At 39.1% G+C, this 19,196-nt stretch overlaps 1 protein-coding gene across 9 annotated transcripts in view; it reads right to left on the bottom strand.

Moving 5' to 3' along the window:
* The window catches only part of dennd4c (DENN/MADD domain containing 4C), a 173,142-nt gene that overhangs the window by 68,888 nt on the left and 85,058 nt on the right, over positions 1-19,196 (bottom strand). For all 9 annotated transcript variants that reach the window (XM_067261180.1, XM_067261185.1, XM_067261182.1 and 6 more), the window contains 3 exons: positions 2,086-2,230; positions 1,711-1,797; positions 1,499-1,624 (listed from right to left, as the gene is read on the bottom strand). In XM_067261180.1, coding sequence (XP_067117281.1) covers positions 1,499-1,624; positions 1,711-1,797; positions 2,086-2,230 — 358 coding nt within the window. The remainder of the gene's footprint in view (positions 1-1,498; positions 1,625-1,710; positions 1,798-2,085; positions 2,231-19,196) is intronic.

Raw genomic sequence — 19,196 nt, 5'->3', positions numbered from 1 at the left:
CTTATAGGCCTAAGCAAAATATGCCTTATCTGTTCGTAGTATGCTTTTATATTTAATATACTATTGAAAATGCAACATTTCCACCACTTTTTCACCTGTAATATTAATGGAGTGTGGTTAAATGTTCAATATGTGGACTGTCTACTGCATTCAAACGTATGCATTGACTTGGCCAGCAATTGCCTCCCATGCCATCTGTCTCTCCTACACTGCTCCTGCTGTGTTGCCTTTTTCCAGAATATATGCTCAGATTCACCATGAACACGTATTAACACAGTTGATTTAACTCATTAAAATCAGCTTCCAATTTTCCCATTTTAGAGTTCAGGGTTAGGTTCACAGTTTGTTGAACCCGCTTTCTGGAATACCCCACTGGTCTTATCACTATTTCACTCAACAAGGATGGCAACGCCATATGTACTCCAACATTGGGAGTATCTGCACAATTAATTTTTCAACAATGCAGTGCTTGATATTTAGCAAAGAGTATTTCATAACAAAAACAACAAAAGGCTGTTATCAAGCCTGTGAACTTGTTTACTGTTACAAACTGTCACACAATACGGTATCAATTATCACATGCCAAAAATACATTGCTATTGAACATTTTGTTTAGTTACGATTGTGGTGGTCGTTCGAAATTCCTTTCTTTCAATGTTTTTCACAAAGAAAACCACCAAGTATAGCTTTTCAAAATGATGAGGGATGTACCCCTGCGATCTAATTTGGCACCAGTTTCATTCTATATTTTTGTAAAAGACAGTGTTTCGTCCTTCCTCTTCTTTTTTTTGCAGTGGGGGCAGGTCTGTCCGACCCCCCCGCCGAAACAAAGTTCTAACCCTATATTTAATATTTCACATATTTTCGTCCGATTTCACCTAAAGCAATAAGGTTAGGCTACTTAAAGACACCTTCCACTCATAAAGTATGTTCTAAATGGCATAACTGCTGCCAATTAATAATTGACGTAACAACTTATTGTAAATGGTCAGTAGCCTATAGCCTATCGATTTAAGGTACTCAAAAGCATGTACACTGTCTGCTTCGTTTGATCTTGATAGGCTAAGCATTCTGTAGCAAATAATAACAATAAACCCACTATTTATTCATAACTACTTCAGCATAATAATGCACCTAAAATACAAACGTGAGCAAGGGCAGCAATCGCTATCGAATCAACAGACGTGCAATTTAGCTAGCAGCAGAATTTTAGCCGTGGCGGCCCGCCGCGGCTAAAATCAAAAATCAACATTGAAAGATCTGAGAAGGAGGATGCGTACACCTATGTACAGAAGACACAGTTCTCAACATATATTTATTGCTTCCATCCTTCCAGTCTGAAATATGCAACACTGACTCGCCTCTCAGTTACAGAATACCTTTGTTTAAGTTATTATTTATTGTGTTCTGTGCAGCACACGACAATGTCATATGTATTTGCTGAAATACTCAAGTTTGATTAACAAATTAATTTTGTGTCCCCTTGTCTTTTACTCACCAGTGTCATCTCTTCCTTTGGTAGTGTCAAAGCTTCCAGTAGACAATTTCACTATGCTGGGGGCTGGCAGAGGCACATCAAAGCGGTAAGGGGGCTCAGCTTGTTCCACTAAACTAGTCATTCCCCCTGGAGAGACACACATGTACAAATCTTAACTCACATGCAGACATGTGTGGTATATGCCATCAATATCCTTAAAATACCATCAATACCATTATTCTGTGCTTTGCTGATGTGGCCTGTGGTAAGGTCCTGATGTAACTCGTCTTTAGAGCCATAACCTTGGTCAGATTGCCCTGCTATGGGACATAAACACACATAGATCCAAAGCACATAAGAAAATACACACAATGCAAGCAAATGTATGCATACAGAAGCAGTGAGGGAATGGGGGAGCTGGAGTCACAATTCATTTTCACACACATAATTGTGTGGACGTGCAGTAAACAATTTGGAGGATAAAAAGTCTTCCTGATCTCTCTTTTCAAACAATACATTTCTCAGATGTCAGCCAACATTTCTTTCCATTTGACTGAAATTCCTATTAAATCGAACTCCTCCACATGGACTGAGTCTCGTGTTCCTACCTCTTGTAACAATTGTGGGTTCTCTCTGGGATGTCTTGTGAAGTGCCTGTTTAAACTGGGCCACACCACGCACCACATTACGCATTTTGGTCCACATGAAGATGCCACTACGGTTACGGCAAGGCCAGGGACTCTCAAGTGCGGCCTGATGGAGAGAGATGATAAAAATGGATTACACTTATTGTTAAATCACATTGAGAATGGTTTATTAAAGCAGTAATTTAATGCCTGGTGCAGACCAGAGCAGTGTTTGTGAACTGGAGGGTGGCAGACGTGTGCTTCGGATCCATCAAAAACATCTAATGAGAATTTGTACAAGTTACCGAACTTCCGATGGCGCGCTGTTATTTTGAAAAGTGCATAGGCTCACGCCAGCATTAAATTCATATACATTATATCGGAAATGAAAATATGTTTGGGTTGTGACTTAATTACCAGGAAAAACGTGGTCTTGAGAACCACTGCTCTAGTACACATTGGTGTACAGTGCGAGCTCAACATGGCTGAAAAAGATCCATCCCGAAACCATCCTGAAAATAATGTGTCAAATCTTTTAAACACATCTGTATCTTCTATTTCTCCTGTCCACCTTGTGAGTGTGACAAAAGTTTGCTTGTTGTTGTCGGCCATGTTTCATGTGCATTGTGTATAGTACAGTGGGTGATGCTTTCCTGGTCAGTTCACTTTCATTGGCTATTGTAGTTTTTTTCACAGAATTCCATCACTTTTCCTTTCTCATTATAGGATTTAAAGTTATAAATGTAATGTAAATATGTTTGATGTTTACGATCCAAAATCGGAGAGACTCTGATCCAGTTGGTACCATTAAGATTATGTCTGAAACCCCTCAGACTACAGTTGCACCTAATATTCAGTAATTGAAATTATTCGGCGGAAGATAGGAAAGAAAAATAAGTGAAAAGACCTAATACATTTCTGAGGATTCTTTTCAAAGCAAAAATTACCGTGGCAAAGTTAGTTTGAAGTTCAATATTCAACAGATATTTGGACAGACATGGTTGTCTTGCCAACTACAACACATTCACCTAAAGTTTTGCATCGAACGCGTCATTCTTTTTTTACATCCAGCCACCTAGCCAATGCAAAATGTTTAGGGACGTCAACAAACTATTGAAGAAGTAAGATAGGTCTAGGATGATCATTTGTTGTGGGTTCATCTACTTTGCTTGCACTCTTTTCGAAGAATTCTTTTAATGAACTTTTTTGTTCGTGCACTGGCACATTACATTATTTCAGCAGTCAGTTAAGGCCTAATATAGCCTATTCAAAGAGGGGCTCAAAGATGGTCCAAAAATATATTCTATTTTACGAATGTATTTATTTTAAGTAGTTGTTTAAAAAAATTGGAATAAACATTTTTAAATGAAATTGTCGTTTTGTAATAGATATTTTCTTTGAAAATCAAAATGTCAAAAGTAAAAAGGAAATTTAGGCTATATGTGATGGCAAAAAGAAAATCACAAATAACTCACAAACTGCGAATAATCGCCTTCGGCCAATTTTCATTTTGGTGCATCCCTACCTCACTGTAAGAAAGGCTGGTGGGATCAACCAATAGGAGACCGACTACGATTGTCAACAGACTTATCAGTTAGTTATTAGAAATTACGGTTGGGCTTCTACTGTAATACCCACACTAAGTTTTCTTTTATGCTCGCAGTGAGCAATCTTTAATGTAGTGAAATGGTGCGTTCATGATAAAAGTAAGTTGTTTGGTTGTTGTTCTTAGTTCTCTGATTGTTTAACCTTATTCAATTCGGTAAAGTTTATTAATAGTCTAATGTAGCGGGTGGAGCATTGTGCATACTATGCTGTGGAATGCTTAGTTATGTTTTAAAGGGGTCATTGACTGGGTTTTTGGGGTATTTCACACTGTTCCTTAAGGTCTCCGAATAGGGTATGTAACATTGGTTGGGCTGAAAATGGCCCGGGTGCTGTTCTATGAGCCCTGATGCATCCTGTTAAATAGCCCTAGGAAAAAACAAGAGTTTTTCTCCCTTTTATGCAATGCTCATGAAATATATAGATGAACTGCGCGCTGTTTGGTTGGTTTACAACGAGTGAAGCTGCAGAGCAAAGACGCAACACGGCCAACAGCACTCACTGAAACATCGAAGGTGGAGACTTGAAATAAAAACTTACAAATAAATCTATTGTGTAAAACACTGTTTTCAAAATATTGACTAGATATCATTTGAAGTGATAACGTTAGTTGTTTCCACTTCTGTTGTCGAAGGAAACGGGATCGGGGTATTGTTAGCACTACAGCTTAGCAAACAAACTATCGTGATTCAACTCAGCTTCAGTTAGCTCTAGCTATCTTGCTGAAAAATAGATCTGGACAAACATGCATCTTGAATTGTAGAATTACATGACAACACGGGTTATTTATTTGAATGAAACACAGTCAGGAACATGACCAGGGTGCTGGTCGTGTATTGCATGCCGTAGTGATGGGAAGTTCGGATCATTTTACTGATTCGGTTCTTTGAATCTCGTTCAGTAAAATGAACAAATCTTTTTTCGAGTCATTCGTTCATTTCAACGGGGGGGGCTATCCGTCCACTGCAAACACGTATCATATTCTCATGTAGGTTAGTGCATGACATGTGCACCAGCAGATACTATTTTAAAAGAAATTCCTGCATTAAAACAATGTATCATGACAGTTTGTATGATTTGGTCATTTATTATCACACTAGCATTTAATTATCACGGCAAACAATTACACTGCACTAAACTGTAAGTGTAAATGTAAAGTGAAAATAACAAAACCAGTCAGTATGATAACTTGAGCGAATATCATTCACTAAAACAGCGGCCACGCGAAAGGGAATGAGGAAACTGTTTCCTCTACTAAAAAATACAATGCGGGTCACGTGAAAAAAGGATCCAAAGACTCGTAGAAAGACCGAGTCGCGAATTGAACAAATCGTTTGTTTCCTCTAGCTACCAGTACAGAGCCTATGCAGGTCACGTGAAAAATGATCCAAATACTCGTAGAAAGACCGAGTCGGGAAATGAACGAAAAGTTTGTTTCCTCTAGCTACCACTACAGAGCCTGTGCAGGTCACGTGAAAAATGATTCAAAGACTCGTAGAAAGAACGAGTTGGGAAATGAACGAATCGTTCCCTCTAGCGTTTCCTCTAGCTACCACTACAGAGCCTATGCAGGTCATGTGAAAAATGATCCAAAGACTCGTACCCGAAGACCGAGTCGGAAAATGAACGAATCATTTCTGTTTACTTGGACGAGCCTATGCAACAGTCCCGATGCGCGGCCACGAGAAAATGAACGAATCACTCTTTGAGAGGACTCGTTACTCCCGAGTCCTTGTAAGGATTCGTTCAAAATGAACGAATTGTTCACGAACGACACATCACTAGCATGCCGCACTATCTGATCAAAATAACAGTTCTCTCTACAGTCAGAGCTTGCACAAGAAGGTGGAACGTAAGGGAGATACCCTTTCAAAAACTAATATCTGACGAGGCAAAATCCCGGACAATTTTGGAATCCCTGCCGGACGCATTTTTTAGGTCTCGAAAATAAGACATGTCCGGGTAAAAGAGGACGTCTGGTCACCCTAACTGAACCCAACAGCCATAAATTCCATTACCAACTGCTTGTCGGCAATAAACAAATGGATGAATGATAACTTTCTTAAATTAAATGAAGACAAAACTGAAGTCCTACTATGTGGCCCTAAATCCAAAAGAAAGATGCTAACTAAGAATCTAAGAGGTTTAACACCCTGGCTTAAACCAGAGGTGACAAGTCTCGATGTAATCCTGGACTCAGATTTGAATTTCAACTCTCACATTAATAAAGTGACCAAAACAGCTTTCTTTCACCTGACGAATATAGCAAAGGTACGACCATTCATAAACCAAAATGATGCAGAGAAGTTAATTCATGCTTTTATATCCAGCCGGCTGGATTACTGTAACACTTTTCACTGGTCTTCGCAAGAAAACCACTGAAAGACTAGCCTGACGTTGTCATACTCATAATTCTAGTAAGAATATGAGTCTGATACCACTCCGTTGGGCTGTGAATATGGGGTGTGTTTCAACCGAACCCGGAAAAAAAATGCCTCTTCGCTCAGTTGGATAGAACTACAACCAATCAGAACGTAGTATGTTAACTTTTACCGAATCCCGTAGGAAGGACGGCAAAAACATTTTCCATCGACAAATGTCTTGATCGCGTTTCTCTGTTCCTCTTTCAAAATGAATGCGCAGTCGATGTCTTCTAAAACTGACTTGATGGCAGAATCTACACATCTCAGCTCTCCAGCAGCAGCCATGTTTGTTGAAAACTAATTCAACCCAAGCACTCTTTGGTGACGTTGTTGATTACGTTACTGTTGATCATCTGTCCATCATCGTATAAAGCCCGCCCTGACAATTTGATTGGTCCGGACATTTTTCCCCAACCGAGCGACCCCAGACCCAACTTCCCGACCAAATTTTGTTGTGGGCGGAGCTAAGTTCGGCTGGCACCCAGGCTACTGAAAGACTACAGCTCATTCAAAATTCTGCAGCTAGATTATTAACCAAAACTAAAAGGAGAGAACACATTAGTCCTGTCCTAGCTACTTTACACTGGCTCCCTGTTACCTTCAGAATTGACTTTAAGGTCCTTTTCCTCACCTACAAAGCTCTAAATGGACAAGGACCTAGCTACATTGCTAACTCTCTTATTAACTCCACACCAGCTAGAACACTGTGATCATCAAATGCAGGCCTATTAGATGTCACCAGAAGATTGGTGATGTGGCCTTTGTCAATTACGCCCCCAAAACTATGGAACACATTACCCGTATATATTAGGGAAGCAAACACGCTAGACATTTTCAAAAGACAGCTTAAAACCTCAGGGAGTCAGGTGGCTGAGCGGTGAGGGAGTCGGACTAGTAATCCGAAGGTTGCCAGTTCGATTCCCGGTCATGCCAACTAACGTTGTGTCCTTGGGCAAGGCACTTCACCCTACTTGCCTCGGGGGAATGTCCCTGTACTTACTGTAAGTCGCTCTGGATAAGAGCGTCTGCTAAATGACTAAAATGTAAAACCTATCTTTTTACCAAAGCATTTAACTAATTTTTATCTCAGAAGGGTTCTATTACTTTTATTAGTTATTTTATTGTTTTTATCGATTTGGATTCCCGCAAAGATTGCGGCTTGTGTTTTGACTTATACTATTGCTTTTATTGATTGTGTTACATATTATTTATTTGGGGAAAACACAAAGACTGTGGCTCGAGACACCACAAAGACTGCGGCTCGAGATACCGCAAAGACTGCGGCTTGTGTGTTCTGGATTCCCGCAAAGATTGTGGCTTGTATTATTTATATGGTGAAACCGCAAAGACTGTGGCTCGAGATACCGCAAAGACTGCGGCTTATGTGTTTCGAATTCCTGCAAAGACTGCGGCCTGTGTTTCTGTTGAGTTACATATTATTTATGAAGATTGCATAGCTTACAATCTATATTGCATAGATTGCAATTTAGATTGATAGGAATTGAGCAATCTTGTGTAAAAAAAGGTCCTAACCTATATGACTTAAACTTCCCCTTAAGTTTTTCCTTTCTAGTGATATTTTTAAGCATTTACTCATATTGCGGGTAGAGGGTACAAATGCTGGATAAATTGTGAATTGCGTCTATTGCCGATTGGTCCGTTTTGAAATATTACAACTGATATTTCTGTATATTTTAAATACGTAGGCCGATGCCCGGAGAGGGTAATTGGGAGAATCAGGAGAATTCCAGGTGGGCCGCTTCACTTTTGGGCCGGTTGAGGATTTTTTTTTTTGACATTTGTCACGTTAGTCTATCTTCTCTTAAAGTAGGCTACACACGTTCCGCATTCTGACACCGCAGCCTCTGCATGGGTTGTACCATGTGAAGGAGTTCTCCCCTCCCAAATAAAGTTGGTTGGGTCCATAGCCCGTCTTTTCCAAAAAGTTTTCTCAGATAGGCTAAGGATAGCTGGGCCTGGCGGCCCTACCATCACGCTACGCGTCTGGGAGGATGGATGGGAGAAAGAGGCCAGGAGGGGCTGAAAAATGGGTTGGAAAAAAAGAAAGGCATTGGAGGAGGATGTTGCCAAATGTGCCAAACGTAATTATTCGGCTAATATCATTGTAGCGTTGTCAACCTATTCGCAAGCAAAATATTAAATTTAACTAGAGAGGGTACAATTTCTGGGGAAATTGTAGGGTGTGCTTGCTTGCGTCGGTTGCACAGGGGTCCATTTTTTTATGAAATTTTTACAACTGATATTTCTGTATATTTTATATAAAAATGCATACTTATTATTTATAAAGATTACATAGATTTTAGATAAAAAAAATTTGCTGCTCATTTACAACTGAAAATACGAGTGAAGTGTAGAATGAAATAGATGTCTTCTCATTTCCCCTGCAAGAGGCAGCCTCATCGTTGAATCAAAAAGAATAAATTTGGCAGACCGGTGTAAAAATTGACCTAATCTCTATGACTTAAACGTCATTTTAAGTTTTTCCCTTCTAATGATATTTTCAGGCATTTAGCCTACTCATTGCATTCATTCATTAATAAAGAGCCCCCTTTGAAGATTATTCTACAACGTTACCCGGTAGTAGAAGATGGAATCGCGATTCAAACAGTACCATCTGCTAACTGAAAATATGCCCCCCAAAACGTAAATAAGCTTGACATTTATTTGGTGGTAAATCGCTCATTCATAAAAATCTCACTGGTAGCGATCATTGTCAGTAACAACGCAAAATGCGATATAGCCCTGTGTGGAGAAGCTGCCCCGGTAAATTGTACTACTACGGTACAGTACTAGACTACGGTACAGTACTAGACTACTGCTGTGTTCGTCTTGGTAGCGATTGCGTTGGTTGAATTGGATTTAACGTTCCGTTGTACGGTTTAAGATGAAATTAATTATTTTCATGAACAGATTGACAACGTTTAGGCTGTGGCAATGAAGTTCAGGTTAGTAGTTAGATAGACTTTTGATTTAAGTAAGGGGAGTGCCGAACATTTTCTGTCGCCGTTTGACTTCCTAAACAGCTGTGTAGTGTAGATGTTTTTGTAGTGTGTCTCGCGTAAGCTACAGCGTTGCAGTGAGCTACACTGGTTTGAAACCACAGGTAATGGTAATTTCACCAACAAATCGTTTACTAATGTCAGAATAAATCCTACAACGAAAATGTATATGTGAGGAATGTTTATTTTAACGATTGAAAACAGATAACGCTACATCATAGACCACTGTAGTATGTGTTGCCCGGGCAACACAGGCTAATGTCATGATGCTAATACTTCAGTGAAATAGTAGACTACTGTTTCCGAAAGTAGATGTACTTCCTTAATAATATCAGCTTATATTGTACATTACACATCACAATTGTGTGTCATATCACAAAGTAAAATGAGTAAATAGTTATCACCCTGGTCTCTTTGCTTGTGGCGTTTCTGCAGCTGCCTTGCAGTAAAGCTATAGTTAGCCTAGCTATCCCCCAAGTTAACAGATGCGAAACGAATGTTCTGCCAAAGGTAGTCACGCGTGTTTTCGTGACGTTAGTGACGTAGTGACGTTAGTAACGTCAGTGACTGTGGCTAGCAAATTAGCCACCGTTAGCTTCACTTTTCGCCACAAAAACTTAACTTCAGCCTAAACCATGCAACGGAACGTAAATTCCAATAGAAGCAACTCAATCGCTACCAAGACTAAACTTTTGACACCTACTTTGTCTATGTAGGCCAAATATTGACTGAGTTTTAGGGGGACAAAAAGAATAATAATAATAATATATATGTGAGAGAACAAAGGTTGTGCCCTTGCCGAAGGCAAAGCACACCCAATTAAAATATTAGCCTTTTGGTATACAAAAAAAAGTGGGCCGGTCTTGGGCCTGAAAGCAAAATATTAAATGTAATTAAAATTAGTGCTGTCAAACGATTAAAATATTTAATCGCAATTAATCACATTAATGTCATAGTTAACTCGCGATGAATCGCAATTAATCGCACATTTTTATCTATTCCAAATGTCCCTTGATTTCTTTTTGTCCCATTATTTTTTCACATTTTAATGCTCATCAATATGGAAAAGTGGATTGGATTGCTTACTTAGTGCAAATGTTTTTTTTATTTATTGAAAACATCATTGCAACATTGCATGGCTTTGACGAGGGGGCGGAGAATTCGCATCAGCTGTGTGCTTGGCCATCAAGTGGTATTTCAGACTGGACGTGCTGCGATGATAGCTCAGTTCACAACGACAAAACACACATATCAATTTGGTCTTGTCAATGGAACAATTGACATCTTCCATCCATTTCGGCGTCTCGCGCTCGCTATCAACTCAAAACATAACGTTAGCCTACTACTCTTTAGCCGGCTCGCAAGCCCAAACAAGTGTGTGCGGCCTGCCTGTTGTTTTGTTTCCGGTCTAGCTAGATCCGGTGTGGTGTTGTAGTTTTTCTAACGTCAGTAGTCGTTGCAACAGCATGTGAAAAAAACTACAAAGTTTGCTAGGCCAAAAAGAACGTTAATCTCGCGGAAAAAAAAATTACGCCGTTAAAATGGGTTTGCGTTAACGCCGTTAACGCGTTTAACTAACAGCACAAATTAAAATATTTGCCTTTTTGTAAAGATGGCATAGATTAAAAAGCATACATTTGTTCCTGCTCATTTACACTTCAAAATACCAAACTACTTTCATTAATAAAGAACCCCCTTTGAAGATGATTCTAACAACGTTGTCATTCACACAGGGGTTGCCCCTGATTTGAGTGACAGATTGTTTCACTAATTGAAAAACTCATCTGGGATTTTTGTTGTAAGGAGAGTGCCGAAATTGTACTGTCGCCGTTTGGCTTCCTAAACAGCGGTGGGATTCTGTTTTTCTCACCCTGTCGCATTAAGCATTACAGTGAGCTACATTGGTTTGAAAACTACAGGTATATAATTATAATTTCACCAACGATTCGTTTATTTGTAATCTAATGTCATAATAAATCCTAAACTAACATTTATTTGTGACGCATGTTTATTATTTAATGATTGAATACGATGTATCACAGACCACTGTCGTATGTGTCGTCCAACAGAGGCTAATGATGCTAACGCCTCAGTGAAATAGCAAAAATGAACTACTGTTTCCGAAAGTAGATGTAGGCTACTAATAATATCACCATATATCGTACATTTCACAATTGTGTCTTTTATCACAATGTTAAATGAGCAAATAGTTTAGTTTTGTTTTTGTTGACGCTTTAAACTCTCAGTTGGAGACAGCGGCGGCTGGTCAATAGAGGCCGCTTGGGCGCCGCCCTACCTGGTGAAAAGTGTTTTTGATTTTTGTTTTTCATGTAATATATTTTTCTCAACACAGGGCTATATCGCATTTTGCGTTGCTACTGACAATGATCGCTACCAGTGAGCTTTTTATGAATGAGCGATTTTCCACTAAATAAATGTCAAGCTTATTTACGTTATGGGGGCATATTTTCAGTTAGCAGATGGTACTGTTTGAATCGCGATTCCATCTTCTACTGCCGGTAACGTCGTATAATAATCTTCAAAGGGGGTTCTTTATTAATGAATGAATGCAATGAGTAGGCTAAATGCCTGAAAATATCACGAGAAGGGAAAAACTTAAAAGGACGTTTAAGTCATAGAGATTAGGTCAATTTTTACACCGGTCTGCCAAATGTATTCGCTTTGATTCAACGATGAGGCTGCCTCTTGCAGAGGAAATGAGAAGACATCTATTTCATTCTACACTTCACTCGTATTTTGAGTTGTAAATGAGCTGAAAAAAAAAAATGCTTTTAAATCTATGTAATCTTTATAAATAATAAGTATGCATTTTTATATAAAATATACAGAAATATCAGTTGTAAAAATGTCATTAAAAAACGGACCCCTGTGCAACCGACGCAAGCAAGCACACCCTACAATTTCCCCAGAAATTGTACCCTCTCTAGTTGGGTGTGCTCACGCCTTCGGCGAGCACAACCATTGTTCTCTCACATATATATTATTATTATTATTTATTTTCCCACCCCTAAGGATCTGTCAATATTTGGACTACAGAGACAACGTTGATGTCAAAAGTTTTGTCTTGCTCGCGATTGAGTTGCTTGTATTTTTATTTACATATCGTTGCATGGTTTAAGTTGAAATTACGTTTTTGTGGCAAAAAGTGCCTTTTGTCAACAAAGGGTACTCAGTGCTAGCCTACATCATAACGTCAGCACACGTTGGCAACGACGCATGGATACAACATGCATTACATTTACATTTAGTCATTTAGCAGACGCACTTATCCAGAGCGACTTACAGTAAGTACAGGGACATTCCCCCGAGGCAAGTAGGGTGAAGTGCCTTGCCCAAGGACACAACGTCAGTTGGCATGACCGGGAATCGAACTGGCAACCTTCGGATTACTAGTCCGACTCCCTCACCGCTCAGCCACCTGACTCCGGTGCATGCATAGATGTGCTGTTGCACAGCGAGTATCGTATTGTGCCGTGGTGTACACGCAGCACATGTAGGTTACATGTAAGCAAATCAAGACTTGCATGTACAGTAAGTAATGTCACATTAAATAATGTATTTAAACTCAAGCTTGTGTGGTGCGTCGCTGTCTTCAATGCCACAGCCTAAACTTGATGAACGTTTTTCATTTCCGGAGCATTCAAAAAATCCCCTTAAGTTTGGCTAGCAACAGCAGCTAGGCTAACTTGCTCGTAGCACAATTTATTGAGCTGAACTTATTGATAACTATTTACTCATTTTACTTTGTGATCCTTTTGTATTTTTTGTAATATTTGTATTTTTGTATTTTTATATTGTAATTTACGGCAACTTATATTTTATTTTATTGTATATTTAATTCTATTCTAAACCCACTTAGTACTGCTAGTTTATGTACCCTTAGTATAGATAGTCCACATATTTAAATTTTAGGTATATGTTTATTGTATGCACCTTCCTGCCAAAGCAAATTCCTTGTCTGTGCAAACTTTCATGGCGAATAAATCCCATTCTGATTCTGATGTGAAACACACCTTTGAAGAATAATCTTCAAAGGGGGTTATTTATTAATGAATGAATGCAATATGAGTAGGCTAGATGCCTGAAAATATCACAAGAAGGGAAAAACTTAAAAGGACGTTTAAGTCATCGAGATTAGGTAAATGTTTACACGGTTCTGCCAAATGTATTTGTTTTGATTCAACTATGAGGCTGCTACCGTATATAGCCGATCACCATTCCCTCTTGCAGGGTAAATGAGAAGACTATTTCATTATACACTTCACTCTTAGTATTTTGAGTAGTAAATGAGCAGCAAGAAATTATGCTTTTAAATCTATGTAATCTTTATAAATAATAAGTATGCATTTAAAATCAAATATACAGAAATATCAGTTGTAAAAATGTAATTAAAAAACTGACAACTCTGCATTGTACCCTCTCTAGTAATTATTATTATACATCTTCTTCTGCCATGGGAGTCTATGGCAGCCCCTAGAACCGTATTGTCAGAAGTTGTGAAATTTGGCACACTCTTTGGGGCCAGTCCCCTCATCAATTTCACCAAGTTTCATGTCTCCATTTCAAACCCTCTAGCGCCACCAATGGGTCAAAGTTGGAAGGTGTGTTTACACACTTTGAACCACATGTCTCATTTTAAAAAATGAGGTATCGTTGTATTCCCTGGATCAAGACGAGTCCAACGCACTCTATGACGTCATACCCAATTATATAGATTCTCTGCCATTTTGAATGTTAAGGAAAAGCGTTTTTTCGTATCTCCTCCTACAAGTTTTGTTGAATCTTCTTCAAAATTGCCACAGATGATCTTCAGACCTAGCCTCACAAAAGTTATCATATGGATTTTTGATTTTCGAAATCGTTTGTTAGTTACAGCCAATCAAATTGATGTGGCCGCCATTTTTTCGCTAACTCTCCTATAAAGTTTGTCCAATCTTCGCCAAATTTGGCACAGATCATCTTCAAACCAAGCCTCACAAAAGACATCACATGTTTTTTTGATTTTCTAAACCTTTTGACTGGAACAGCCAATCAAAGTCGTCAACCAAGCCACCATAAAAGAAGTGAGGTCATATCAGCACCCCTTTACTGCATTGACACCACATTTGGTATAGGGACTAGGGACCCTGTTCTAAAGAGGTCCAATAGATCATGCCATTTCACCTCTAGGTGGCGCTGCAATAAGCAAAAAAATTGGCACCAATTATCTTCAGATGAAGCTTCACAAACGTTTTCACATGGTTTTTGATTTTCAAAATAGTTTTTCCGGTAAATGATCAAAGTCGGCGATGAAGCCGCCAAAACAGGAAGTGAGATCATATCTCAGTAAATATTTGCTGAATTGACATCAAACTCGGTACAGGTGCTCGGAACCCTGTTCCAAAGAGGTCCACAAAAGGTTGTGTCATCTAACCGCTAGGGGGCGATCCCGTGTCTGACACATGTACCTGACACCTATAGAATTTAACTAATTACACTTGGCTCTCATTTTTGCAATAGCCTTCTTGGACCGTGTCCTGACAATAAATGAAGAAGATTAGCCTACATATTTTGCCAGTATAAATGGATCTCAATTAGACCATTGAAAGTTTATCATCATGTCCCTGTGCGTTTATACTTTTGTTTGGGGACAATGAAGCCATCAGTCAGCCGACTATAGGCGTACTATAGACCAAATGCAGTCTAACCCACATCGTATGTGACAACCTTTAGCCAATAAAAAAAAAAAAATTCTGAATGATTGAAGGAATAGACAACCAACGTAATGAAATAATCACAGACTAAAGATCTTTGCACACTGGATGCGTTTTTTTCATGCGATTAATTTATAAATTAATAATAATTTTCAAACCCGTATCTAGTCAATGCAAGCTTTCACACTAGAGACTAGGGATGTGCATCTCCATCACTGAGGACGATGCGATACACATCTCGATGCACTGCCAACGATCCGATACATTAAAGATACATAAAAGCAACTACTAATGCGATACGATACGATTCACCCCTATTGTGATGCAGTGCGATTCAACACGATGCGATTCAATGTGATGCGATGCAAAAGAATATGATGCAAAGCAATTTAATATGGTACATAATTATTGATTTCTTTGTCAGACAGAAAATCATCAATTAACTAAACAAGTGAAAGTTTTACTTCACATATTAAACAAAGTCTCTGACAAAAGATAAAATAACATCAGGCCTGGACCTTGCCTTAAACCACTCCTTCTTTCCTGTTGTATGTGTTCTTTGAATGTAAAAAAGGGTAAACTATTACTGGCAGTCACAAGCTGCTGTAAACACTGTCATAACACCACACACAAAATTGAACTCATACAACCTACTTTAAGGTTTTTCTCAATGACTCAGCTATCTCTCGTCTTTGTCGTACACAACAGGGATTTGTTTCTCGGAGAATAGCGTCCTATTTTTGCTTGAGGTACCGGTGGAGCTAGCCACTGACTGTAGCCATAGCTGAATCCGAGGGGGAGGCAGACGTCTCCACACAAATACCATGTAGCCTCTTCAGGCGACTACCTAAATTAGCCGTGCTGCCTACCCTACTTTATAGCAGCACAACATATCTTGCCAATTGCATGGGTCTTGTCAAATTGCCCATCTTTCTTGTAAAAAAAGTGTTGCCAAACCTTGGATTTATTGCAATTCGTAGGAACGTGTAACTCTTCCTCCGCCATGATAACACTCGCCCGAACACGCCTCCAACTGACGCGAAACTTGGCCGAGAGACTTGACGAGAATCGGCCACTGACAGCAGTGATTGGAGATGAGAGCGCGCTTAAGAAACAGAGAGGAGGAATCTGTCTAAATATAAAATTATTGGTCACAAATCATTGGTCACATTTCTAAATACTAAAGAAAGGGGGGAATCAGAATCAGAAAGGGATTTATTCGCCATGAAAGTTTGCACAGACAAGGAATTTGCTTTGGCAGGAAGGTGCATACAATAAACATATACCTAAAATTTAAATATGTGGACTAACTATACTAAGGGTACATAAACTAGCAGTACTAAATGGGATTAGAATAGAATTAAATATACAATAAAATATAAGTTGCCGTAAATTAAAATATAAAAATACAAAAATACAAATATTACAAAAAATACAAATGTGCAAGATACCATGTGTGTAGGCTAAAGGTGTTAGCCTACACACGATTCTATATAAATACATTGGATTATACCGACGCAAAAATGTTAGAAAAGATGCATCGCGATTTCATCTCACATTGTATCCAGAGCACACTTTTTTGATCCAGGCAATCGCATCGTGAGCTTTTATGACGATGCACCGATGCGAACCAGTGAATCTTCCCATGCCTACTAGAGACGTTATTTCTCTGAGCGATTTTGCGTCATTTATTATTTCGAACCAAGGTCGATTTTTCTGAGGTTTTGCGTCAACATGTACACATCTGACCAATCAAAACGCATATTTTGATCAACTCAAATAGTCAAACTATCAAACCACTTCTCAGCACCCAGTTTTATATGATAAAAAAGAAAAGAACTACAAGGAAAACAAGTTTAAAGTCAACGTATGGAGAGGAATAGCACAGGAGCTTCAGTGTGACGATGGTGTGTGTATATCAAGCTTCAAATATAAAACATATTTGTTTAAACTTCCAACTACGCTAGCCAATGTTATAGCTAGCTAACTATAACAATCTTTTCTTCTTCATTACAAAAAGCGCTTTGGAAAATTATTTTCAGATTCTTGTTTTCTGCCTCAGATTCTATTAACTAAAAGAAGTACCAGCTCGTCATCGCTTGATGTTGAGTCCATTGTTGTTTTTTCCTGTGGCACAAATTATTTTAGAACATTAATAATTTATTTGCAAAATCGCGTTGGGCTTGATGTGCATGATAAGGCACTCATAAAATTTGCGAAATATTCATCCGAATTATTCGCAATTTCGTGCCGTTTATTCGTGTCGCGTCCAGTGTGCAAAGACCTGAACAAACACCCAAACAAAGACTAACAAAAGACAAGTTCATTTTCCGACCTTGCCTCTCCGTGCAAGAAGTGCCATCTAGTGATCATTATGTGTCAGTAATAACGTCCCTGTCTGAAGACTCAGGGTCTAACCTAACAGTACTTTAAGTAGGAAAAAACGGTTCGGCGCTTCTAGTGTTAATGTGAACAAATGGTTTATAGCTATAATGTGAATAGCTATTGTATAATGTAGCTATTGAATGAATAGTAGGAAAATACACACACACACACACACATATACAGTTAGGTCCATAAGTATTTGGACATTGACACAATTTATAATTTTGGCTCTGTATACCACCACAATGGATTTGAAATGGGGGAGTCAGGTGGCTGAGCGGTTAAAGAATCAGGCTGGTAATCAGAAGGTTGCTGGTTCGATCCCCGGCTCTGCCAATGACGTTGTGTCCTTGGGCAAGGACACACTGCTAAATGACTAAATGTAAATGTAATGTAAATGTGAAATGAAACAATCAAGATGTGCTTTAAGTGCAGACTTTCAGCTTTAATTTCAGGGTATTTACATCCAAATCAGGTGAACGGTGTATGAATTACAACACATTTGACATGTGGCCCCACCCTTTTTAAGGGACCAAAAATAATTGGACAATTGGCTGCTCAGCTGTTCCATGGCCAGGTGTATGTTATTCCCTCATAAAGGGAGTTCGTTATTTCATTGACAAGGAGCAGATAAAAGGTCTAGAGTTCATTTCAAGTATGGTATTTGTGTTTGGAATCTGTTGCTGTCAACTCTCAATATGAAGTCCAAAGAGCTGTCACCATCAGTGAAGCAAGCCATCGTTAGGCTGAAAAATCAAAACAAACCTATCAGAGAGATAGCAAAAACATTAGGTGTGGCCAAATCAACTGTTTGGTACATTCTTAAAAAGAAAGAACGCACTGGTGAGCTCAGCAACACCAAAAGACCCGGAAGACCACGGAAAACAACTGTGGTGGATGACAGAAGAATTCTTTCCCTGGTGAAGAAAAACCCCTTCACAACAGTTGGCCAGATCAAGAACACTCTCCAGGAGGTAGGCGTATCTGTGTCAAAGTCAACAATTAAGAGAAGACTTCACCAGAGTAAATACAGAGGGTTCACCACAAGATGTAAACCATTGGTGAGTCTCAAAAAGAGGAAGACCAGATTAGAGTTTGCCAAAAAACATCTAAAAGAGCCTGTACAGTTCTGGAACAACATCCTATGGACAGATGAGACCAAGATCAACTTGTACCAGAATGATGGGAAGAGAAGAGTATGGAGAAGGGAAGGAACTGCTCACGATCCAAAGCATACCACCTCATCAGTGAAGCATGGTGGAGGTAGTGTTATGGCGTGGGCATGTATGGCTGCCAATGGAACTGGTTCCCTTGTATTTATCGATGATGTGACTGCTGACAAAAGCAGTAGGGCAATATTATCTGCTCAGATTCAGCCAAATGCTTCAGAACTCATAGGACGGCGCTTCAGAGTGCAGATGGACAATGACCCGAAGCATACTGCGAAAGCAACCAAAGCGTTTTTTAAGGCAAAGAAGTGGAATGTTCTGCAATGGCCAAGTCAATCACCTGACCTAAATACAATTGAGCATGCATTTCACTTGCTAAAAACAAAACTGAAGGGAAAATGCCCCAAGAACAAGCAGGAACTGAAGACAGTTGCAGTAGAGGCCTGGCAGAGCATCACCAGGGACGAAACCCAGCGTCTGGTGATGTCTATGGGTTCCAGACTTCAGGCTGTCATTGACTGCAAAGGATTTGCAACCAAGTATTAAAAGTGACAATTAGATTTATGATTATGTTAGTTTGTCCAATTATTTTTGGTCCCTTAAAAAGGGGGGGGGGCACATATAAAATGTGTTGTAATTCCTACACCGTTCACCTGATTTGGATGTAAATACCCGGCAATTAAAGCTGAAAGTCTGCACTTAAAGCACATCTTGATTGTTTCATTTCAAATCCATTGTGGTGGTATACAGAGCCAAATTGATGAAAATTGTGTCAAT

The sequence above is a fragment of the Osmerus mordax genome, chromosome 23 (genome assembly GCF_038355195.1).
Source record: "Osmerus mordax isolate fOsmMor3 chromosome 23, fOsmMor3.pri, whole genome shotgun sequence".
Lineage (NCBI taxonomy): Eukaryota > Metazoa > Chordata > Actinopteri > Osmeriformes > Osmeridae > Osmerus > Osmerus mordax.
The sequence above is the reverse complement of the archived record's forward strand: the minus strand, read 5'-3'. Positions and strand labels throughout refer to the sequence as shown.